The sequence below is a fragment of the Mobula hypostoma genome, assembly GCF_963921235.1.
Source record: "Mobula hypostoma chromosome 10 unlocalized genomic scaffold, sMobHyp1.1 SUPER_10_unloc_2, whole genome shotgun sequence".
Classification (NCBI taxonomy): domain Eukaryota; kingdom Metazoa; phylum Chordata; class Chondrichthyes; order Myliobatiformes; family Myliobatidae; genus Mobula; species Mobula hypostoma.
In genome coordinates this window covers 11,668-37,226 of record NW_026948137.1, presented here as the reverse complement: position 1 = coordinate 37,226, position 25,559 = coordinate 11,668, and the positions used below count along the sequence as shown (strand labels likewise).

Sequence of the window (25,559 nt, the reverse complement as noted above, 5' to 3'; positions counted from 1 at the left end):
GCTTGAGTGCTGCGTTCCTCCAGCGTTTTGTGCGAACTGCTTTGTATTCCCAGATCTGCAGACTCCGCCGTCGACGACCAGATGATCAAATGCGCATGTGTAAGGTTACAGGCCGTTCCGGATGTGCACTTGAGCTCGGGAATCGGCAGCAGGTAGGGACGGGATCCGGATGGGGATTTCATCGGCACCAGTGTCCGAACCGTGAATGAAGGACAGTCATTGTGTGCTCTAGACATACCTTGGCTCCACAGTCCCGGTCCTTTCCCTCTCGCTCAGCCCCACGATCCGTACCCGAGCGCCTGGAAGCTTTCTGCTTGCGCACCGCCGAGACGTAGCGGATAGACGGCTCTCCCTTTCTTAGGGGTTTCTGGGTAAAGAAACAGCCCTGTCTGATACTATCCGCTTTTTCACCGCCAGTGCATAGGACGTGTTTAGAATCGCAGGCGGAGTGAATGGGAGCGGATGCATCTCCTACACTCTGCCGATCTCTAGCAATCTAAATCCAAGGATTGGGAACTTGGAACATGAATATAGTTCTGAGTTAATTTTAGATGAAAAGTCTAGCTTCTAGTCATTGAAAATGTCAATCAGTGGTGCATGGAGAAAAAGAACAAATTCCTTCCATCTGCTTTAGTTTTCGAGAAAATCATCAATGTTCAACTTCTTCTTGTTCTGTGCACAGTTTCAGCACCATTTTCAATTTTCTGATTGTAAGCCAAATCAAACGTGATGATGAATTAGCAGGCAGGAGAAAGATTGAAAATTTGGCTGAGTGGCATCTAACAGCAACCTCTCACTGTCAGCAAGACCAAGGAACTGATTGTAGAGTTCAGGAGAGTGAAACTAGAGGACTATGAGCAATGTCCCCTCTAATTTTTAGTAGTCAGTGTGTGTAAAAATCTTGTGCAAATTTTTTTCCTGTGACAAAAGTATGTGTGCACTGAATGCACACATGGTACAGTTTATGTAGGTTTACAAAATATTTGACATAAAACTGCACAGAGTAACAACAAAATAACATACATATTTAAGTCACAGTTATTTTTTTTCTCTCCTGTGTTTGGCATTTACCCATTCTTTGTAAACTCTATCTAGACTAATAGAACTTCCATCCAATTGATAGCTTTTGATTCTCATTAACATATCCAAATGACATTCACCTAAACGGTTCCTCAGCTTGTTTTTGAGTTGATTCATTAGGCTAAAACCTTGCTCACAGTCCGCACTAAATGCAAGAAAGGTTCCCCCAATGTCCGTCAACTGTGCAAGGTCGCAAAACTGTGCATTTTGAAGTACAAATGCCACCATTTGAGCTAAGTTTGAAATCAGTTTGGATTTAATTTTTTCTTGCATGGAAAATTTGAAATAATTAAACTAACTATTACAGTATTTTCAGCTAGAAAATCATGATATTTTAGATATAAGGCATTAACTTGTTCATCACCAAATGTGAAGTCACAATCTGCAATTGCAGAGAAATCACAAGCTGACCATTCTTGTACCTCATCTTCAGGAAACCTTTCTTCTAAATGAACTCAAAGACTATTTATAAAAGTCAACAGCGAACTTGTATCTACTGTGATGTTTTCCTCATGTTGTTGGCTTAGCAAAACTTTAACTTTGTCACTCCACAAAACATTGTCTCCCAGATACTACTTTCTTATCTTGTTAATTTTGCTTCGTGCAAAATGAAGTGAATCAATCGGAGTCAGGCCACTCTTTTGCAGAATCTTGTACAGTGCAGCAAGTTCATCAAACACATCACTTAAAACCTGTAAAGCTACTCTGTTTGTGATGTTTATCAATTTCTTGTGACAATATTTAGCTACAGGGTCATTTGACTGATCTTCTTCAAAGTATGTGATCAGTGCCTCATAATTTTTAATTATTGCATGCAATGCAAAATGTCTAGATAACCATCTGACTTCATTAAGTGGTCTGAAAGCAACAGCTTCATTTTCAGAGGCCTCTGCAATTTCTTTAAATTCACATCTTTTAACTGCAGATCGAGAAAACATTGTACAGATAGTTCTCATCAAAGTTTCAATGTCTCTGATGCAGCTGTACAAACCGAACAGGAAAGGTGAGGTGACGTAAATTAGTGATGTGCATTGTGGTATTTGAAAAACGGACTAACTAGTTAACAGAAACATTTAGCTAAAAGATTATTTTCAAAAAGTATAATTATTAATTAATTAATTATTAATTATTTTAGGTAACTAACTTTTTGTGCGCACATTAATTTTCTTTGTGTGCTGATTGAAAAACATGTGCACGTGCATACACACGCACAGCTTAGAGCAGGGGTCCCCAACCTTTTTTGCACCGCGGACCGGGTGGGGGGGGGGTGGTGTGGGTGGTGTTAATTACGACTGGAGTATAGGTGGTAAGTCAACTATAAGTCACTTATCAGTGGCTAATACACACAATTTTGTTTCTAAAAGGGTTTATCTAATGAATTTAATATTAAACACTCAGCGCATATTTGAATATAGTGATAAGTCAATTATAAGTCATAAGGAGGTTCCCTTATGTCCAGTCTATTCTGCAGTTTAGTTTTCGTTGCATTCATTGCAGAAAACTCCACTTTGCAGAGATATGATGTTGGAAATGGAAGCAATGTTTTCAGTGCTTTCGTGGCTATCTCAGGATATTCAGCCCTGACTTTGATCCAGAATGCTGGCAGGGATGTTATGCCAAACATACATAGCATAGCATAGCATAGCTTGTTAGGGAAAATATTACAGCAGTGCTCAGGCAGGACAGATTAGAGGGCTTGTCTACTGAGTCCTTATGGGTGGAGCTGAGAAACAGGAAAGGTAGGGCCACATTAGTGGGATTCTATTACAGACCACCCAATAGTCAACGAGAATTGGAAGAGCAAATCTGCAGAGAGATAGCAGGCAACTGCAGGAAACATAAAGTTGTGGTGGTAGGGGATTTTAATTTTCCATATATTGATTGGGACTCCCATACTGTTAGGGGTGCAGGTGGTTTAGAGTTTGTAAAATGTGTTCAGGAAAGTTTTCTAAATCAATATATAGAGGGACCAACTGGAGAGGATGCAATATTGGATCTCTTGTTAAGAAACGAGTTAGGACAAGTGACGGAAGTCTGTGTAGGGGAGCACTTTGGTTCCAGTGATCATAACACCATTAGTTTCAACTTGATCATGGACAAGGATAGATCTGGTCCTAGGGTTGAGGTTCTGAACTGGAAGAAGGCCAAATTTGAAGAAATGAGAAAATATCTAAAAAGCGTGGATTGGGACAGGTTGTTCTCTGGCAAAGATGTGATTGGTAGGTGGGAAGCCTTCAAAGGAGAAATTTTGAGAGGGCAGAGTTTGTATGTTCCTGTCAGGATTAAAGGCAAAGTGAATAGGGATAAGGAACCTTGGTTCTCAAGGGATATTGCAACTCTGATAAAGAAGAAGAGTGAGTTGTATGACATGTATAGGAAACAGGGAGTAAATAAAGTGCTTGAGGAGTATAAGAAGTGGAAGAAAATACTTAAGAAAGAAATCAGGAGGGCTAAAAGAAGACATGCGGTTGCCTTGGCAGTCAAAGTGAAGGATAATCCAAAGAGCTTTTACAGGTATATTAAGAGCGAAAGGATTGTAAGGGATAAAATTGGTCCTCTTGAAGATCAGAGTGGTCGGCTATGTGCGGAACCTAAGGAAATGGGGGAGATCTTAAATAGGTTTTCTGCGTCTGTATTTACTAAGGAAACTGGCATGAAGTCTATGGAATTAAGGGAAACAAGTAGTCAGATCATGGAAACTGTACAGATTGAAAAGGAGGAGGTGCTTGCTGTCTTGAGGAAAATTAAAGTGGATAAATCCCCGGGACCTGACAGGGTGTTCCCTCGGACCTTGAAGGAGACTAGTGTTGAAATTGCGGGGGCCCTGGCAGAAATATTTAAAATGTCGCTGTCTACAGGTGAGGTGCTGGAGGATTGGAGAGTGGCTCATGTTGTACCGTTGTTTAAAAAAGGATCGAAAAGTAATCCGGGAAATTATAGGCCGGTAAATTTAACGTCGGTAGTAGGTAAGTTATTGGAGGGAGTACTAAGAGACAGAATCTACAAGCATTTGGATAGACAGGGACTTATTAGGGAGAGTCAACATGGCTTTGTGCGTGGTAGGTCATGTTTGACCAATCTATTGGAGTTTTTTGAGGAGGTTACCAGGAAAGTGGATGAAGGGAAGGCAGTGGATATTGTCTACATGGACTTCAGTAAGGCCTTTGACAAGGTCCTGCATGGGAGGTTAGTTAGGAAAATTCATTTGCTAGGTATACATGGAGAGGTGGTAAATTGGATTAGACATTGGTTCAATGGAAGAAGCCAAAGAGAGGTAGTAGAGAATTGCTTCTCCGAGTGGAGGCCTGTGACTAGTGGTGTGCCACAGGGATCAGGGCTGGGTCCATTGTTACTTGTCATCTATATCAATGATCTAGATGATAATGTGGTAAATTAGATCAGCAAATTTGCTGATGATACAAAGATTGGAGGTGTAGTAGACAGTGAGGAAGGTTTTCAGAGCCTGCAGAGGGACTTGGACCAGCTGGAAAAATGGGTTGAAAAATGGCAGATGGAGTTTAATACAGCCAAATGTGAGGTATTGCACGTTGGAAGGGCAAACCAAGGTAGAATATACAGGGTTAATGGTAAGGCACTGAGGAGTGCAGTGGAACAGAGGGATCTGGGAATACAGATACAAAATTCCCTAAAAGTGGCGTCGCAGGCAGATAGGGTCATAAAGAGAGCTTTTGGTACATTGGCCTTTATTAATCAAAGTATTGAGTATAAGAGCTGGAATGTTATGATGAGGTTGTATAAGGCATTGGTGAGGCCGAATCTGGAGTATTGTGTTCAGTTTTGGTCACCAAATTACAGGAAGGATGTTAATAAGGTTGGAAGAGTGCAGAGAAGGTTTACAAGGATGTTGCCGGGACTTGAGAAAACAACAGGAATTCTGCAGATGCTGGAAATTCAAGCAACACACATCAAAGTTGCTGGTGAACGCAGCAGGCCAAGCAGCATCTATAGGAAGAGGCGCAGTCGACGTTTCAGGCCGAGACCCTTCGTCAGGACTAACTGAAGGAAGAGTGAGTAACTCTTCCTTCAGTTAGTCCTGACGAAGGGTCTCGGCCTGAAACGTCGACTGCGCCTCTTCCTATAGATGCTGCTTGGCCTGCTGCGTTCACCAGCAACTTTGATGTGTGGGACTTGAGAAACTCAGTTACAGAGAAAGGTTGAATAGGTTAGGACTTTATTCCCTGGAGCGTAGAAGAATGAGGGGAGATTTGATAGAGGTATATAAAATTATGATGGGTATAGATAGAGTGAATGCAAGCAGACTTTTTCCACTGAGGCAAGGGGAGAAAAAAACCAGAGGACATGGGTTTAGGGTGAGGGGGGAAAAGTTTAAAGGGAACATTAGGGGGGGCTTCACACAGAGAGTGGTGGGAGTATGGAATGAGCTGCCAGATGAGGTGGTAAATGCGGGTTCTTTTTTAACATTTAAGAATAAATTGGACAGATACATGAATGGGAGGTGTATGGAGGGATATGATCCGTGTGCAGGTCAGTGGGACGAGGCAGAAAATGGTTCCGCACAGCCAAGAAGGGCCATAAGGCCTGTTTCTGTGCTGTAGTTTTTCTATGGTTTCTATTCTTTCCAGTCCATCGTCATTTGCAAGCTCGAGGAGTTGATGATCTTCCCGTGCTGACATGGATGATTCACCGGGGACATTCACAAATGGGTCATGAACCTATTCCTTTGCACGTCTTGGGTCATTTGCGGTTGGGAAGTAACGCTTGAATTCTGTCGACAGCGAAGATTGGTGATCACGCACTGGCTGTGAGAAGGATGGTGCAGCCTCAGTCTCTCCCAAAATCCCAGCTAATGTTAGGAACTTGTCAAATATGCCCATGTCCACTCGCTGTCCCCACAGTTCCAGTTTGGCTGTGAAAGCAGACACTTTATCTGCCAACTTGAAGATAGTTGTCATTCTCCCCTGAAGTGACAAATTGAGTTCATTGAGCAGGTTGAAGATGTCACACAGATAAGCGAGTTTTGCTATCCACTCCTCGTCACTGAAGTGTGCTGCTAGTGGGGACTTTTTTCCTGAAAGGAATCTCTGTAGCGACTCTCTTAACTCAAAAACCCTGACCAGGGCTCTCCCCCTTGATAACCACCTGACTTCAGTGTGTAAGAGATCCATTTCCTCGCAAAGCTGCTCAAACAGACGTGAGTTAAGGGCTTTTGCTTTGATGTGATTGATAACTTCAATAGCGTCATTCGCATTAGGGTTAGGGTTAGGATCAGGTGACATTTTTCGGCTAGTCGTCATTTCCCTGTGTGTGACACAGTGTGTAGACTGGCATTCAGGTGCAACCTCTTTGACTCGGGTAGTGAAACCAGACTCGTTAAACCATTCCAGCAGCTGTGCTTCGATGTCCTCCGCTATGACATTGATTCTCCTTGAAACTGTGGTAGCTGAAAGAGAAACCTGTGCCATCTTGTTAGCTGCAGCTTCTCCCAACAGTTCACGGCACAAGTCCTTGGCAGCAGGCAGAATCAATTCTTCACCAACAGTGAAAGGCTTCTTAGCCTTAGCAATACGGCTAGCCACTAAGTACGACGTTCTCAGAGCAGCAGCATTTGTGGAGGTGATGGCTCTCAGCACTTGCTTCTGTCCCGCTTGCTCACGTTTTTTTTCCGCTCAAAAAACTCAACAGGTTTGTCTTTAAGTGCAGGGTGCTTGGACTCAAGGTTCCGAAGCAGTTTTGAGGGCTTCATTGCATCATTAGACAGCTTGTCTCCACATATCACACACGGGGCTTGGAGTGTGCAAGTCACTGGTCGCAATAAAGACATTTTATACGACTCGTCGTATTTTCTGTTGAAGGAAGCTTTCTATTTTTTTGCAGTCTTGGCCTCAGCTGTCTCTGCGTTATCATCATCGTTAGGCCTTTTATAGATAGATAGATAGATAGATATATTTTATTAATCCCGAGGGAAATTTGATTTTGTTACAGCCGCACCAACCAAGAATAGAGCGTAAATATAGCAATACAAAAAACCCCAACAATCAAACACCAAAATGCAAACTATGCCAGATGGGAAATAAGTCCAGGACCAGTCTATTGGCTCAGGGTGTCTGACCGTCCACGGGAGGAGCTGCACGTTCGATGGCCACAGGCTGGAACGACCTCCTGTGCCACCAAGTGTTGTATCACGGTGGAATGTGGCCGAAGTCCAACAGTAAAAAGTTCAATATTCAGTCTGCAAACACGTTCCTCGATCGTAATATACCCCGGATTGCACTATCCGTTGTTCGCCAGATCAGTAAGCACCCAACTCCTTTACGCTTACCGCTCTCAGTGCACTTCTGGTCAGCCGGAACGGTATTACCAACCGAACTCCTCTTCTCCAAGAGTCTCTGTTGTCTCGACCCGGTCCTGTTTCCTCGGCTTTGTGATCCCCTCTGTGTGTTTTCCTCCGGATTTCAGCAGGGGTGTCCGCCGCTCTGTTCGCTAAGCCGCCCGGTATTTGCTGGTCCGTGGAATACACAATGCGACCTTGCTTCTGTCCCGCGTGTCAGGATGTAACCATTTCCAGCGCTAAAGAAAACCCAAATAAAACTCTCTCTACCAGCATGTTAGAGTGGGTGCAGCTTCGACGTGTTACCGTGAGAAAAAAAAATACAAAAAACAACGTAAATTAAAAAGTAAGAAGAAGAAAGTAAGAATAGATCGGAACGGCTGTACCAGGCTGCATGAGATGTCATGCCAAATCACCACAGACTCCTAAAGTAGTAGAGGCAGTGTTGTGCTTTCTTCACAATTATACTTATGTGCTGGGTCCAGGACAAATCCCCTGAAATAATAATGCCTAGGAACTTAAAGTTGCTAACCCTCTCCACCCTTGATGCTCGAATAAGGAGTGACTCATAGTCTGTGTTCCCTCTAAGCCAGCGATCCCCAACCACCGGACCGCAAAGCATGTGCTATCGGGCCGCGAGGAAACTATATGAGTCAACTGCACCTTTCCTCATACCCTGTCCCCTACCATCTCTTCCAAAGAAACTCTCAAGCAACGTTTGTTTTTTACTCATCCGGTAGTTGTAGGTTAATGACCGACTTGATGTCCTCGCGTGCTTTCAAGTTCAACAGTGGGCGTGACAGGGTATGAGGAAAGGTGCAGTTGACTCATATCGTTTCCGTGCGGCCCGGTAGCACATGCTTTGCGGCCCGGTGGTTGGGGATCGCTGGCTTAGAGGGAACACAGACTATGAGCCAGTCCTTATTGGAGCATCAAGGGTGGAGGGGGTTAGCAACTTTAAGTTCCTGGGCATTATTATTTCAGGGGATCTGTCCTGGAGCCAGCACACAAGTATAATTGTGAAGAAAGCACAATACTGCCTCTACTACTTTAGGAGTCTGGTGATTTGGCATGACATCTAAAATTTTGACAGACTTCTCAGCTCCAACTTTGTTCATTTCCAACGTTACATATTTGCATTTAATTTTATTCAGGGTGATTCCAGCCTGTTTCAGTTTCTCCAAGGCAGCTTCCACTCTTTTGTCATGTTCCTCACTTGAGCCTCTGAAGATGAGTGTATCAACAATTAGATAGACTACTCCTTCCAGTCCATTCAAAATTTTGTTCATCCTCATCTGAAAGAGTTCAGGGGCTGATGAGATGCCAAAGTGGAGTCTCTTGAAGGCATCACGTATGATGTGATAAAAATTGTGAGCTTCCGTGACTCAGGAGCTAAACGGATCTGGCAGAACCCAGAGTTTGAATCTAGTTTGGTGAAGTACTTTGCTACAACCAGCATACCCAATGTGTTACCAGACAGCAGAATAAACTTCTCCTGTCTCACTGTTTTATTCAATTTTATTAGATTGACACGGGTCTTCACTGTGCCAGGGTCTCCCAGTGGCCACACATTTTAATTCTACATCCCATTCCCATTCTGACATGTCTATCTACGGCCTCCTCTACTGTAAAGATGAAGCCACACTCAGGTTGGAGGAACAACACCTTATATTCCATCTGGGTAGCCTCCAACCGGATGGCATGAACATTGACTTCTCTAACTTCCGCTAATGCCCCACCTCCGCCTCGTACCCCATCCGTTATTTATATACACACATTCTTTCTCTCACTCTCCTTTCTCTCCCTCTGTCCCTCCGACTATACCCCTTCCCCATCTTCTGGGTTTTCTCCCCCTCCCCCTTTTCCTTCTCCCTGGGCCTCCTGTCCCATGATCCTCTCATATCCCTTTTGCCAATCACCTGTCCAGCTCTTGGCTCCATCCCTCCCCCCCCCCCCAACCCCGCTGTCTTCTCCTATCATTTTGGATCTCTCCCTCCCCCTCCAACTTTCAAATCTCTTACTAGCTCTTCTCTCAGTTAGTCCTGACGAAGGGTCTCGGCCTGAAACGTTGACTGTACCTCTTCCTAGAGATGCTGCCTGGCCTGCTGCATTCACCAGCAACTTTGATGTGTGTTTCTTCACTGTGCCATCTGGTTTGGGAACAGGAACAATGCCCACACACCAGTCAGTAGGTCCATTCACTCTTGTTATGATGTCAAGTTCATTCTTTCAAGTTCAGCTTTGACTATTCATCAATGGGATTGGTATAAACCTCACTGTAGTTAGAGAGTAGGGCATCACTCCAGACCTCAGTTGGATAAGGTACTCTCCTTTCACACCCCAAGGCTGTGGACAACTCCAGGTACTTCTGCCACTAATCACTGTTTAGCCAACCCAACCTTACAATGAGGTTCAGCTTCTCCATGGCATGTCATCCCAGTCATGGTGAGAAATGATTCTGAACAACATACTCTTTTAACTGTTTCTTATTTTTATGGATGGAAGTAGTAAACATTCCTTTCACACTGAGCTTATGTTTCCCTGGCCCCATCAGCACTTTCTTAGTTGGGTTTAATGTGATGCCTGTTTTCTTCGCCAGTTTTATGAACAGACATTAATTTTGTGTCCATTTTGAATGTCACTGCCTTATTTTGCAACTGAACCATAATACACCAGCCTTGTCTATTTGAATCTAGAGTCCTAAGAAAAGCTCTCTCTTCATCTGAATTATGGTTTTCTTTGACCTCCTGACCTGTCTTTGACTGACATTGGCTTTTATAATGGCCAACTCTATTGCATTGGTGACATTTCACTTCTTTGCAGGACAGAATTCTTTGATGTGGAATGGAGACTTGCTGCATACCGTGCAGTTGGACAGTTTCCCTGTTCTTTGTTTCTGTTGTGTTTGTGCAAAGCTGTACTGTCACCGCTTTCTGCAGTCTTGCTGACTCACCTTGTTTGTACCCTTCTTTTTGAACAGCACTCGGTAACAAAATATAGATCTGTATCAGTTTGTTGGATTGTGATAGAAACATAGAAAATAGGTGCAGGAGTAGGCCATTCGGCCCTTCGAACCTGCACCGCCATTTATTATGATCATGGCTGATCATCCAACTCAGAACCCCGCCCCAGCCTTCCCTCCATACCCCCTGACCCCCGTAGCCACAAGGGCCATATCTAACTCCCTCTTAAATATAGCCAATGAACTGGCCTCAACAGTTTCCTGTGGCAGAGAATTCCACAGATTCACCACTCTCTGTGTGAAGAAGTTTTTCCTAATCTCGGTCCTAAAAGGCTTCCCCTCTATCCTCAAACTGTGACCCCTCGTTCTGGACTTCCCCAACATCGGGAACAATCTTCCTGCATCTAGCCTGTCCAATCCCTTTAGGATCTTATACGTTTCAATCAGATCCCCCCTCAATCTTCTAAATTCCAACGAGTACAAGCCCAGTTCATCCAGTCTTTCTTCATATGAAAGTCCTGCCATCCCAGGAATCAATCTGGTGAACCTTCTTTGTACTCCCTCTATAGCAAAGATGTCTTTCCTCAGATTAGGGGACCAAAACTGCACACAATACTCCAGGTGTGGTCTCACCAAGGCCTTGTACAACTGCAGTAGTACCTCCCTGCTCCTGTACTCGAATCCTCTCGCTATAAATGCCAGCATACCGTTCGCCTTTTTCACCGCCTGCTGTACCTGCATGCCCACTTTCAATGACTGGTGTATAATGACACCCAGGTCTCGTTGCACCTCCCCTTTTCCTAATCGGCCACCATTCAGATAATAATCTGTTTTCCTATTTTTGCCACCAAAGTGGATAACTTCACATTTATCCACATTAAATTGCATCTGCCATGAATTTGCCCACTCACCCAACCTATCCAAGTCACCCTGCATCCTCTTAGCATCCTCCTCACTGCTAACACTGCCACCCAGCTTCGTGTCATCCGCAAACTTGGAGATGCTGCATTTAATTCCCTCATCCAAGTCATTAATATATATTGTAAACAACTGGGGTCCCAGCACTGAGCCTTGCGGTACCCCACTAGTCACCGCCTGCCATTCTGAAAAGGTCCCGTTTATTCCCACTCTTTGCTTCCTGTCTGCTAACCAATTCTCCACCCACACCAATACCTTACCCCCAATACCGTATGCTTTAAGTTTGCACACTAATCTCCTGTGTGGGACCTTGTCAAAAGCCTTTTGAAAATCCAAATATACCACATCCACTGGTTCTCCCCTATCCACTCTACTAGTTACATCCTCAAAAAATTCTATGTGATTCGTCAGACATGATTTTCCTTTCACAAATCCATGCTGACTTTGTCCGATGATTTCACCGCTTTCCAAATGTGCTGTTATCACATCCTTGATAACTGACTCCAGCAGTTTCCCCACCACTGACGTTAGGCTAACCGGTCTATAATTCCCCGGTTTCTCTCGCCATCCTTTTTTAAAAAGTGGGGTTACATTAGCCACCCTCCAATCCTCAGGAACTAGTCCAGAATCTAACGAGTTTTGAAAAATTATCACTAATGCGTCCACTATTTCTAGGGCTACTTCCTTAAGCACTCTAGGATGCAGACCATCTGGCCCTGGGGATTTATCTGCCTTCAATCCCTTCAATTTACCTAACACCACTTCTCTACTAACATGTATTTCGCTCAGTTCCTCCATCTCACTGGACCCTCTGTCCCTTACTATTTCTGGAAGATTATTTATGTCCTCCTTAGTGAAGACAGAACCAAAGTAATTATTCAATTGGTCTGCCATGTCCTTGCTCCCCATAATCAATTCACCTGTTTCTGTCTGCAGGGGACTTACATTTGTCTTTACCAGTCTTTTCCTTTTTACATATCTATAAAAGCTTTTACAGTCTGTTTCTATGTTCCCTGCCAGTTTTCTCTCATAATCTTTTTTCCCCTTCCTAATTAAGCCCTTTGTCCTCCTCTGCTGAACTCTGAATTTCTCCCAGTCCTCAGGTGAGCCACTTTCTCTGGCTAATTTGTATGCTGCTTCTTTGGAATTGATACTATCCCTAATTTCTCTTGTCAGCCACGGGTGCACTACCTTCCTTGATTTATTCTTTTGCCAAACTAGGATGAACAATTGTTGTAGTTCATCCATGCAACCTTTAAATGCTTGCCATTGCATATCCACCGTCAATCCTTTAAGTGTCATTTGCCAGTCTATCTTAGCTAATTCACGTCTCATACCTTCAAAGTTGCCCCTTTTTAAGTTCAGAACCTTTGTTTCTGAATTAACTATGTCACTCTCCATCTTAATGAAGAATTCCACCATATTATGGTGATATTCTCCTTCATTACCGTATCTACTGCTGGCTGAGGTAAAGTTCATCCTCCAATAGTCAAATCTCAAGTCATGCATCCAATGGCAACATTAAGACTTCCAAAGGACATTCCATCCTTTGGTATAACTCATGGCTATATGTACTCATTATTTACAGACAGACTAGACAATGAACAATTCTCTTAAGTACTGAAAACACAATTTCAAATTTCTGTCTTGTCATCTCTTCCAGGCAAGCAAGCCCAAGTCTCTCCCTTGATGACATTTTGATATATCTTTCCCTTCTTTTATGTTTTTTTTCTCTCTTACTGTACCACTTAAATGGCTGTGGTATGTTCTTCGTGCTGGGTGTTGGAGAACTGGGAGATGCAGAGTCTCCCAGGGAACTGCATCTGCATGAAGTGCATTCCGCTGCAGCTCCTTGAAAACCGTGTTAGGGATCTGGAGCAGCAACTGGATGACCTTTGGCTTGTATAAGAGAGTGAGGAGATAATTGATCAGTTAGTACAGGGAAGTAGTCACCCCGAGGTTGCAGGAGGTGAGTACCTGGGTGACTGTCAGGAGAAATGTAAGTAGGCAGTTAGAGCAGAGCACTCCTGTGGCCATTCCTCTCAAAAACAAGTATACCGCTTTGGATACTTTTGTGGGGGATGACCTCCCAGGAGAATGCCGTGGCGACCAGGTTACAAAAACTGAGCATGAGTCTGTGGTGCAGAAGGGAGAGAAGAAGGGAGCGGTAGTGATAGGGGACTCAATAGTGAGGGGAACAGCCAGGAGATTATGTGGACGTGAATGGGACACCCAGATCATATATTGCCTCCCAGGTGCCAGGGTCAGGGATGTCTCAGATCACGACCACAACATTTTGGAGAGGGAGGGGAGCAGCCAGAGATCTTGATACATATTGGTACCAATGACATGGGAAGGAAAAACAGAGATCCAGAAAAGAGACTTTGCTGGGTAGAAAACTGAGAAGCTGGACCTCACGAGTAGTAATTTCTGAATTGCTGCCTGTGCCATGTGCCAGTGAGGGTAGAAACAAGATGATTTGGCAGATAAATGCATGGCTGAGAAGCTGGTGCAGGGGGCAGGGCTTCAGATTCTTGGATCATTGGGATCTCTTCTGATGGGGGTATGACTTGTTCAAAAGTGACGGGTTGCACCGGAACCCGAGGGGGACCAACGTTCTCGCAGGCAGGTTTGTTAGAGCTGTTAGGGAGGGTTTAAACTAATTTGGCAGGGGAGTGGGAACTGGAGTGATGGGACGGTGGTAAAAATAGTGTGCAATTAGACTGTCAGGAATGGTGGGCAGGTGATGGGACTTAGTTGCAGCCAATAGGCTGAGTATCAAAGCATCAGGGATGCAAAATCAGAAAAGATAGCAAATACGGTACTCAAGGTGTTGTATCAAAATGCGCATAGCATAAGAAATAAGGTGATCATCTTGTTGCACTAGATTGCCAGGTATGATGTTGTGGCCATCACTGAATTATGGCTGAAGGATGGTTGTAGTTGGGAGCTGAATGTCATAGGTTACACACTGTATCAGTGGGGTAGGGAGGTTGGCAGAAGGATGGCGTGGCTCTGCGGGTAAAAAATGGCATCAGATTTGTAGAAAATGTGACATAAGATCGAAAAGTTCACAGGGATTGAATCTTTGTGGGTTGGGTTAAGAAACTGCAAGGGTAAAAGGATCCTGACGGCACTTATATACAGGCCTCCCAACAGTAGCTGGGGTGTCAACTACAGATTACAACAAGAAGTAGAAAAGGTGTCAAAAGGGCAATGTTATGGTAGTCAAGGGAAATTTTAACATGCAGGTCAATTGGGAAAATCAGGTTAGTAATGGATCTCAAGAGAGTGAGTTTCTTGAACGCCAATGAGATGGCTTTTTAGAGCAGTTTGTTGTTGAGCCTACTATGGGATCAGCAAAACTGGATTGGGTGTTATGTAATGAACCGAAGGCAATTAGGGAACTTAAAGAACCCTTCAGAACCAGTGATCACAATATGATTGAGTTCAACTTGAAATTTGAAAGGGAGAAAGTAAAGTATGATGTAGCGGTATTTCAGAGGAGTAAGGGAAATTACTGTGGTATGAGAGAGGAGTTGGCCAAAGTAAATTGGAAAGAGCTGTTGGCAGGGATGTCAGCAGAGCAGCAATGGTATGTGTTTCTGAGAAAAATGAGGAAGGTGTAGGACATATATATTCCAAAAGTGAAGAAGTACTCAAATGGTACAACTATAGCTGACAAGGGAAGTCAAAGCTATTGTAAAAACAAAAGAAAGGGCATACAGCAAAGCAGAAATTAGTGGGAAGATAGAGGGTTGGGAAGTTTTTAAAAACCTACAGAGGACAACTAAAAAAATCATGAGAAGGGAAAAGATGAAATATGAAAGCAAGTTAGCAAATAATATTAAAGTGGATCGTAAAACTTTTTCAAGTATGTTAAAAATAAAAGAGAAATGAGAGTGGATATAGGACCACTAAAAATGAGGCAGGAGAAATAATAACGGGATATTATAAAAAGGAGATGGCTGATTAAAGAAATGAGTATTTTGCATCAGTCTTCACTGTGGAAGACACAAAGCAGTATGCCTGATGTTGTAGTGTGTGAAGGAAGAGAAGTGGGTGCAGTTACTATTACCAGAGAGAAGGTGCTCAAAAAGCTGAAAGAGCTAAAGGTATATAAGTCACCCGGTCCAGATGAACTGCACCGTAGGATTCTGAAAGTGGTAGCATTAGAGATTGTGGTGACATTATAAATGATCTTTCAAAAATCATTGGACTCTGGCATGGTGCCAGAGGACTGGAAAATTGCAAACGTCACACCACGGTAGCAGACAGGAAATTATAGACCAGTTAGCCTGACCTCAGTGGTTGGTAAGATGTTAGAGTCAATTGTTAAGGATGAGGAGATGGAGCACTTGGTGACACAGGACAAGACAATACAAGGTCAGCATGGTTTCCTTCAGGGAAAATCCTGTGTGACGAACCTGTTGGAATTCTGAGGAGATTACAAATAGGATAGATAAAGGGGATGTAGTGGATGTTGTATATTTGGACTTTCAGAAGGCCTTTGATAAAGTGTTAAACATGAGGCTGCTTACCAACTTAAGAACCCATGGTATTACAGGAAAGTTACTAACATGGTTAGAGTATTGGCTGATTGGTAGGAGGCAGTGAGTGGGAATAAAATGATACTTTCCTATTTGGCTGCCAGTGACTAGTGGTGTTCTTCAGGGGACGGTGTTGGGACCACATCTTTTTATGCGGTATATAAATGATGTAGGTGATGGAATAGATGGCTTTGTTGCCAAGTTTGCAGATGATAGTGTTGAGGAAACAGGTAGGATGCAGAAAGACTTAGACAGATTAGGAGAATGGGCAAGAAAGTGGCAAATGAAATACAATGTTGGAAAATGCATAGTCATGCACTTTGGTAGGAGAAATAAATGTGTGGATTATTTTCTAAACTGGGAGAAAATCCAAAAATCTGAGATGCAAATGGATTGGGAGGCTTGTGCAGAACACCCTAAAGGTCAACTTGCAGGTCAAGTCAGTGGTGAGGAAAGCAAATGCCATGTTAGCATTCATTTTAAGAGATCTAGAATACAAGAGCAAGGGTGTGATACTGAGACTTTATAAGGCACTGGTGAGGCCTCGGCTTGAGTATTGTGAACAGTTTTGGGGCCTCTCATCTTAGAAAAGATGTGCTGGCATTGGAGAGGGTCCAGAGGAGGTTCACAAGCACGATTATCGTACGAGGAACGTTTGATGGCTCTGGGTCTGTACTCACTGGAATTCAGAAGGATGAGGGGGGATCTCATTGAAACCTTTCAAATGTTGAAAGGTCTAGACAGAGTAGATGTGGAAAGGATGTCAGGATAGAGCGGCACCCTTTCAAAACAGCAGAGAAATTTCTTTAGCCAAAGGGTGGTGAATTTGTGGAATTTGTTGGCACACGCAGCTGTGGAGGCCAGGTCGATAGGTGTATTTAAGCAGAGATTGTTAGGTTCTTGATTGGACATGGCATCAAAGGTTATGGGGAGAAGGCTGGGAACTGGGGTTGAGGAGGAGGGGAAAAAAACAAGATCAGTTATGATTGAATGGCAGAGCAGACTCGATGGGCCAGATGGCCTAATCCTGCTCCTATGTCTTATGGTCTTATGGTCATGGTTTTTCTCAATATCATTCATAACAACATGTATTGGTGGGTTACTTAAAAGTATCCAAGTCTTCTGATATTTGCCCACATTTTGAACTTGTTTCAAAGAGGAGGTTAAATTATTAATGTGGGGGAATGTGGAATTCTCCACCAACATAAAACCTTTCTTTACCATCATCACAGGTACCCGTTAGTCCATTGGTTCGTGTGAGATTTCCAGTGTGACATAAGGGTGTCTTTTCCCAAACCTGTTCTTTTTGTTGCTCATCTGATACCCAATTTGTTACCTGATTGCATCAAGTTGTATTAAGTTCATACCAATCATGGCAAGCAACCAACTCAGATCTCAGTTTGATGTCTTTCCTTAGATGTGAGGTCCATGTGGTCAATAATCAGATTCGTTGTATCTGGAAGAGACTTCAGAAATTTAAAGGCATCCAGAGTCACCTGTGATGCACTACAACCAATTCAATCAGTCTGTATTTGATCCCAATAATCTTCTCCAGTAATATCCCCTATTTTCTGCTGAAAGGACTACATCTATTTTCCTAATTCTGCTATATCTGAGGTACTAACCATGACTACTCCTGATACATTACATGCTTCCACTAATTTCAGTAGTCCTCTCTTCTTTCTATTTTTGACTGACTTAAATTCACACCGCTTAGTTGTCTCCCAAGATGATGAGCAAACAACTGTCTCACTGTAGATGAGCACCATTCAGGCACCATTTAAAAATTTAAAAATTACCGGCAGGGGCTGTTATTCTGGTACCAAAGTGACAAATTCCCCCTTTTAAAATACAACAAAAGGCAACTAAAAATCTATAAGGAACAAAATGAAATATGAGAGCAGACTAGCCAATATTATAAAGCAGAATACCAAAAGTTTTTTCAGTTATATAGAAAGTGAAAGGGAAGTGAGAGTTGATATTGGACCACTGGAAAATGATCCTGGTGAGGTAGTAATGGGGGACAAAGAATATTTAAGGCAGAAGTTGATCATTTTCTGATTGGTCAGGGCATTAAAGGATATGGTGAAAAGGCAGGTGTATGGGGTTGAGTGGGATCTGGGATCAGCCATTAAGGAATGACAGAGCTGACTCGATGGACTGAGTGGCCTCACACTAGAATGTGGTCTATAGGTTATATGAAATCTCTGCTTGATCCCGAAAAGTGCCATGACATCTTGCTTTGTCGGGGCTGTAAAATGTGTGCCTTGATCCGATTCTATACTTCGAGGTAAACAGCAGCAAGTAAAGACCCTCTCCAATAAGATTTTTGCTGTGGTTTTGTCCATGATTGTCTTAGTTGGGAAAGTTTCCATCCACTTGGTGGAAGTATCTACCTCTACAAGAATATATTTGTACCCTCCTGTGATGGGTGACAAGGGTCCAACATAATCTACCTGAAAATTAATCCAAGGCCCCTGCACATGTTGGAGGGCTTCTATTCTTTGCATTTTTATCAGGATTATATTATTATGCACAGATCAAGCAATTATTGACATAGTGCTCTGTCATCCTTCATCCGAGGCCACCAACACATCCCCTTTATCTTTTCCAGGGTGCTTTTGGCACCCTGGTGCCCCCATAAGTCATGGTACCAGTGGATCATCTGATTTCTTCCTCCCTCTGGGGCCACAAACCTTCCTTCATATAGGATCACTCTAACCTTAACATGTATACCCTTGAGCTCTTTGTATATTTCTGACTCTGCTCCTTCTAATAATTTTTAAAAATTCTTTAACTTTCTTCTGCTTCTCAGTTAAATCCTTAACCTTAACCTGGTGTTCCTTCTGCCTTCCTGTCTCCCCAATTTGCGGCTGCCATTCCTGCCCATCTAAAGCACCTTGCCTCACTAGTTCAGCAGTCTTCTTATACCCCTTGGGATAATTTTGAGTGGGTTTTTGCATTTATGACTCCATATTCCTTCCCCTTTGCTTCTTCAAATATAGAGGGCAACAGACCAGCAGATGGGAGGGGCTTTCCATTAGCTGAAACAAACCCTCTTCCCCCAGAGGCAAATGTTCTATAAGGCTTTTACAAATGTACAAACTATCAGAATGTATGAGTAATCCAGGCAGAAAACATTCTGGGTAGCTAACGACATATGCCGCAGCTACCATTTCTGCTACCTATTCACTCATGGTGGTGTGTGTCTTTAAAGCTATACAATACCTTTCCTGGCCATTTCCTCTAGATTGTGTGTGTGTATTTTATATGTCTCTCAACCATCTGAACCATCTCTCAAAGTCCCTTAAGGAATCAAATGTCTCGGGGGGAGGGCTTTATTCGGTAAGTAGATATAGGTACTTTAGGTATTTGCTCCATTTTCCTGTATGTTCGTTTATTTATTATTTTATTTATTTGGACAACACACACTTTTCTCTCCCTGAGAGTTTGACTGACTTCTCTACTCTGCCTGTGTCTCTGTGCACTTCTCCAGGCTAGTAGCCCACAGATCATTGCAATGTATCCACTTTTGGGTGTAGCTTGAAGGTGTTGCCTAGCAACCGTGGCCAGTTCTCAGATCTTGCCTCATGGTGCATACAATTAGCAAACCAGCATACGCAGTTTAGAATGACAAGTCTCTGGATACTTTTCATACATATAGAACAGCAGCAGTCCATTAAGCCCACAGTGTTGTGCCAATCCAGCTAAAACACTAATCAATAACGCCAAAACACTAATCCCTCTGTCTTACAGTCCATATTCCTCTATCTTCTTTACATCAATGTGCATATAAGACCATAAGACCATAAGACAAAGGAGCAGAAATCGGCCATTTGGCCCATCGAGTCTGCTCCACCATTTTATCATGAGCTGATCCATTCTCCCATTTAGGCCCACTCCCTCGCCTTCTCACCATAACCTTTGATGCCCTGGCTACTCAAATACCTATCAATCTCTGCCTTAAATACACCCAATGACTTGGCCTCCATTGCTGCCCATGGCAACAAATTCCATAGATTCACCACCCTCTGACTAAAAAACTTCCTTCGCATTTCTGTTCTGAATGGGCGCCCTTCAATCCTTAAGACATGCCCTCTCGTACTAGACTCCCCCATCATGGGAAACAACTTTGCCACATCCACTCTGTCCATGCCTTTCAACATTCGAAATGTTTCTATGAGGTCTTCCCTCATTCTCTAAACTCCAAGGAATACAGCCCAAGAGCGGACAAACGTTCCTCATATGCTAACCTTCTCATTCCCGGAATCATTCCAGTGAATCTTCTCTGTACCCTCTCCAACGTCAGCACATCCTTTCTTAAATAAGGAGACCAAAACTGCCCACAGTATTCCAAGCGAGGTCTCACCAGTGCCTTATAGAGCCTCAACATCACATCCCTGCTCCTATACTCTATTCCTCTAGAAATGAATGCCAACATTGCATTCGCCTTCTTCACTACCGACTCAACCTGGAGGTTAACTTTAAGGGAATCCTGTATGAGGACTCCCAAGTCCCGTGGCATCTCCGAACTTTGAATTCTTTCCCCATTTATCCAAACGTCTCATGAAAGCCTCCAATGTATTTGCCTGTACCACAATACCAGGCAGTGCATCCCAGGCATCCACTCATTGGGAGGCCCCAACTCTTCTAAATGCTCTAACATATGTGAACAAGAACAGTCATACTGTAAATTCTTCCTTGTTGGGAGTCTCACTTAGTCTGTAGCATCAATTCACGATGATCAACATATAGTGCTCATTACTGAGGGCCATTATTGTTAAGAAAGTGTATGGTGTATCGGCCTTCATCAACTGTGGGATTGAGTTCAAGAGCCGTGAGGTAATGTTACAGCTATATAAGAACTTAGTTAGACCCCACTTGGAGTACTGTGTCAAGTTCTGGTCACATCACTACAGGAAGGATGTTGATGCTATAGAGAGAGTGCAAAGGAGATCTACAAGGATATTGCCTGGATTGGAGAGCATGCCTCATGAGAATATGTTGAGTGGACTTGGCCTTTTCTCCTTGAAGCGACGGAGGATGAGAGGTGACCTGATAGAGGTGTATAAGATGATGAGAGGCATCGGTTGTGTGGATAGCCGGAGGCTTTTTCCCGGGGCTGAAATGGCTAACACATGGGGGCATAGTTTTAGGGTGCTTAGAGGTAGATTCAAGGGGAATGTCAGAGGTAAGTTTTTTACACAAAGAGTGGTGGGTGTGTGGAATGCACTGCCAGTGACGGTGGTGGAGGTGGACACAATAGGGTCTTTTAAGAGACTCTTAGATAGGTACACAGAGCTTAGAAAACTAGAGGACTCTGTGCTAGGGAAATTCTAGGCTGTTTATAGAGTAGGTTACATGGTCAGCATAACATTGTGGCCCAAAGGGCCTGTAATGTGCTGTTGATTTCTATGTTCTATTACATTGCAGAGCACACCAGGACACCAGCATGTAGGATATTCAGCTGAACTTTATTGATACTCTCTTATACAGTATGCGAGCTGCTCCCACTGAGTAGCATAGCAACAACACTATTAACGACCACTACATCTCCCTATCTTGGGTGGGGGGGGGGTGAAGAAAAACTAGGCAGGTACTTTTTATCTACAGAGACTAAAATGATATAATCTGAAATGCTGTCCTTCACCTATTGATGTATTTTATAAATCTTTTTACAGGTGACAAATGACAAGGAATTTTTGAGAACGGGAATCCCAAACACAACAACAAGCCGGTTTTTGCTGCCTCTGCCCAGATATTTAAAGAGTGACCAGATATTTCCTTTGTAACACCAATATATCAGTTGTGATCCTTGGAGATGAAGAAGTATCTCATCCCAGCTGGAAATGTGTTTTGTGTCTGAAATGAAGTTTTCTGTAGTAATGCAGTGAAATCCACTGGAATCGTGGTGCTGAGAACACTCCAGCATTTGTTCACTGGAGATCACTTTTACAACTACATTGATTATACAAGGGTTTCACTACGTCTGACATCTGATTGTACTGGCAGGTCCTCATTCCCTCGTGCAGGAAGGGATTTTCTCATTTAGCCGACCTGCAGACAAACCAGTGAATTCACACTGGGGAGTGGCCATTCATCTGCTCTCTGTATGGGACAGGATCTACTCAGTCATCTAGCCTGGAGACACATCAGAAAATTCACAGCAGTGAGAGTGAGAGTCCATTCACTTGCTCCGTGCGTGGGAAGAGATTCACTTAGCCCATCTGCAGACACACCAATGAACCAGTCGCTTCACACTGGAGAGAGGCCGTTCACCTGCTCAGACTGTGGGAAGGGGTTTACTCGGTTATCTGACCTGAAGGGACATCAGCGAGTTCACACTGGGGAGAGACCATTCACCTGCTCAGACTGTGGGAAGAGGTTTACTCAGTCATCTCACCTGAAGGTACATCAGCGAATTCATACTGGAGAGAGACTGTTCACCTGCTCAGACTGTGGGAAGGGGTTCACTCAGTCATCCCACCTGCAGAACCATCAGTCAGTACATACTGTGGAGAGGCCATTCACCTGCACAGACTGTGGGAAGAGATTTACTCGATCATCCAACCTACAAATACATCAGCGTGTTCACACAGGAGAGAGGCCATTCACCTGTTTTGTGTGTGGGAAGGGATTTGGTCATTCTTCTAACCTACTGGCACACCAGCGAGTTCACATAGGGGAGAGGCCATACATCTGCTCAGACTGTGGGAAGGGATTCACTCGATCATCCCACCTACTGACACACCAGCGAGTTCACACTGGGGAGAGGCCATTCACCTGCCCAGACTGTGGGCAAGGATTCACTCGGTCATCGCACCTACTGACACACCAGCGAGTTCACACTGGGGAGAGGCCGTTCACTTGCTCAGACTGTGGGAAGGGATTCAATTATTCGTATGCACTGAAAGAACATCAGCGAGTTCATACTGGGGAGAGGCCATTCACCTGCTCTGACTGTGGGAAGGGATACACTCGGTCATCCCACCTTGTAAGGCACTACCGAGTTCACAAAAAAATTTAAATAAGATACATGCATGCAACCTGCACAGTTGCCGAATCCAAGGGCAAGTTCAAAAGTGACTGTTGGTGTTGAACTCTGCAATTATTGCTGCTGTTCATCAAACCCAGTTCTGCACCCTGGTCACTGGGGATGGGAGGAGTTTCTTCTGCTGACAGGAAGCATAGATAGAGTAGACAGGGAGCATCTGTTTCCCAGGGATGAAATGTCTAATACCATTGGGCATGCATTGAAGATGAGAGGAGGTAGGTTCAAAGGGTATGTGAGGGTAAGTTTTTTTTTACTCCAGAGTCATTGAGTGCACTGCCTGATATGGTGGTGGAGGCAAATACATCAGAGGCTGTTAAGAGACATTTGGATAGGCACGTGGATGTAAGAAAGATGGAAGGATATGGATGTGGTGTAGATAGGAGGGATTAGTATTTTTAAAAATTTGTTTGGCACGACATTGTGGGCTTACTGGCCTGTTCCTGTGCTGTACTGTTCTATGTTTTATTAACATCGTTCGTTATACCTTCCTTATTCCTCAGCTTCACCCGTAACGACTCTCGACGAGTTCTCTAGTCTGTCCTGACGAAACACTGCCGTGACATTTTCCCTAACTGGTAACATCACCCTTCCTCCTTTAACCCCTCCAGCTCTGTCACGTCTGAAACAATGGAACCTTGGAATTCTGAGCTGCCTCTCCTGCCCCTCTGGCAACCAAGACTCACTAATGGCTACAATATCATAATTCTATGTGATAATCCATGCCATGAGGTCATCTCCCCTTTCTACGAAACCTCTTACATTCAAATATACACAGCTCAGAACATTAGTCATACCGTGCTCAGCCTTTTGATTCATGACTATGTCTGAGGTCTCCACAACCTCTCCACTATCTATTCTAGCACTCTGGTTCCCATCCTCTTGCAACCCTCGCCACCTGTGCAGTTCTAGCAAGCCCTCCCTTTAAGATAGTAGTCCCCTTCCAGTTCAGATACAAGTCATCGATTGTGTACAATTCTCACCTTCCCTGGAAGAGAGGCCAATAATTCAATAATTTTATGCCCTCCCTCCTACACAAACTCCTTGGTCACGTGTTATAATGTATAATATTATTTCTGGCCTCATCACTAGCAATCAGGTAGTAATCCTGAGATAGCAACCTTGGAGGTCCTACCCTTTAACTTCACACTTAACTCCCTGAACTTCCTTTGCAGAACCTCGTCAATCTTCCTATATAGACCAATAACAATGCCTATTCACCTTCCTGCTAAATAATACTGAGGACTTGATCTGAGTTGTCCTGGACTCTTCAGGCAACATACCATCTGGGAGTCTCTTTCTCATGCACAGAATTTCCTTTCTGCTCTCCTGGTAAGATGGTGGTGTGTTCAGTTGTAGCAACTTCTACAGGTCAAGATGCTAATGTCCTATTTCAATGTATTTTTATGATCACAAGGTCCTGCTATACATTAAGGAACTAAAGTACTGCAGGTCTACCCCATCAGCAAGTTACTCGCTGGCAGAGAAAATCAAGCTGTGCAATGTACTGCTGCCTGAGTCGATGGAGGCTTACAGTCTAATAGAGAGTGGCCATCTTGATTGCTTTTTTTGTGATTGCAAGACCCTTTTAGACGTTATTAATGTAATATGCCGCAAGTTTGATTTATTGGGGAAGAACGGGGCAGGTGGCAGGGGAGCTGTGTGCCCTCTGTTGTAGCAATGATTAGGCCTCAAGCCATGTGTTGCCTGTTTACAGTCGCCAGGAGAGCGGCGTTGAAGCTGGTGCTGTCCCCTCCCCCAGTGATCGCTCACCAGAAGACAAACTCTGTTGTGGTTGACTGCAGATTTCAGCTGTACTCTGGACTCAGGGCCTCAAGCCACGGTGTCACCAGAGAGAGCCATCAAAGCTGGTGCATTCCATTGAGGGTGCTGAGGCACAGCATCTGGGCTGGAGGCAGTGGTGCCCTGCACCCTCCCCAGTGTTCGCTCGGCAGAAGACAAGCTCCACCGTATTCGGCTGTAGATTGATAGCTCTAGTTTGTCCTCTTTTATTCTGTGATTGTGATACCACTTGTACCTGCTACCTTGTACATGCCGCATGTGGCTGTTGGTACTGCGTTTTGCACCTTGGCCCTGGAGTAACACTGTTTCATTGCCCTGCATTTATGAATGGTTGAATTACAATAAAACTTAAATTGAACTGACGATTCCCCTATTTATCACTGCAGCTCTCCTCTTCTCTCCCATTTACTTCTGATTCACAGAGCCAGTCTCAAGTGGCAGAGCCCTGATTGCACCTTGGATTGATCTCTCTGTCTATTTGTCCCTGTGTGTGTCTCTCTCTATCTCTAATATAGGGTCAGGGTGACAGTATTTGGGCCGTGGGAGAATCATTCCTCTTGAGCTTCTTGATCTCATAACTTGAGATTCAGTGTAACACAACCCTGCCAATTTGATCTGGCCCGCATCTTCATTAACCAGATCCAACACTTGCCTTTATTGGATCTTCCTCCTCCTTACACAAGACAGCGGGTTTGTAGGGGTATGGCCAGGGCTAGTGCGGATGTGTTCCCCCTTGGACATTAGGATTAGGTTTGAGTGTAGGGCTGGTGGATGTATATGTGGGGCTGGGAGAGATAAGTTTGTGGAGTTTAGTGTGAGGTGTGTGGGCTATAGCGGATAGGGTAGTGGAGCCACTTTAACCTGATCTGACACCACTTGGCTTAA

The 25,559-nt window shown here is 43.9% G+C and overlaps 2 protein-coding genes across 2 annotated transcripts in view; one reads left to right on the top strand and one right to left on the bottom strand.

The window, feature by feature from the left end:
* Nucleotides 1–258, bottom strand: part of LOC134341244 (zinc finger protein 229-like) — a 63,495-nt gene extending 63,237 nt beyond the window's left edge. Inside the window, exon 1 of the mRNA XM_063039100.1 lies at nt 239–258. The gene's annotated coding sequence lies outside the window, so the exon portion shown is untranslated. The remainder of the gene's footprint in view (nt 1–238) is intronic.
* On the top strand, nt 16–25,159 carry LOC134341247 (zinc finger protein 239-like). Its single transcript, XM_063039105.1, has 2 exons — nt 16–152; nt 21,502–25,159. Exon 2 carries the CDS (start codon nt 21,933–21,935, stop codon nt 22,845–22,847), a length of 915 nt encoding a protein of 304 aa, XP_062895175.1. The 5' UTR covers nt 16–152; nt 21,502–21,932; the 3' UTR covers nt 22,848–25,159.
* Nucleotides 25,160–25,559: the final 400 nt, after the last annotated feature.

Excerpts from the sequence above, each read along its gene's own strand:
- LOC134341247 (XM_063039105.1), top strand. The coding sequence starts at position 21,933 with ATGGGACAGGATCTACTCAGTCATCTAGCCTGGAGACACATCAGAAAA.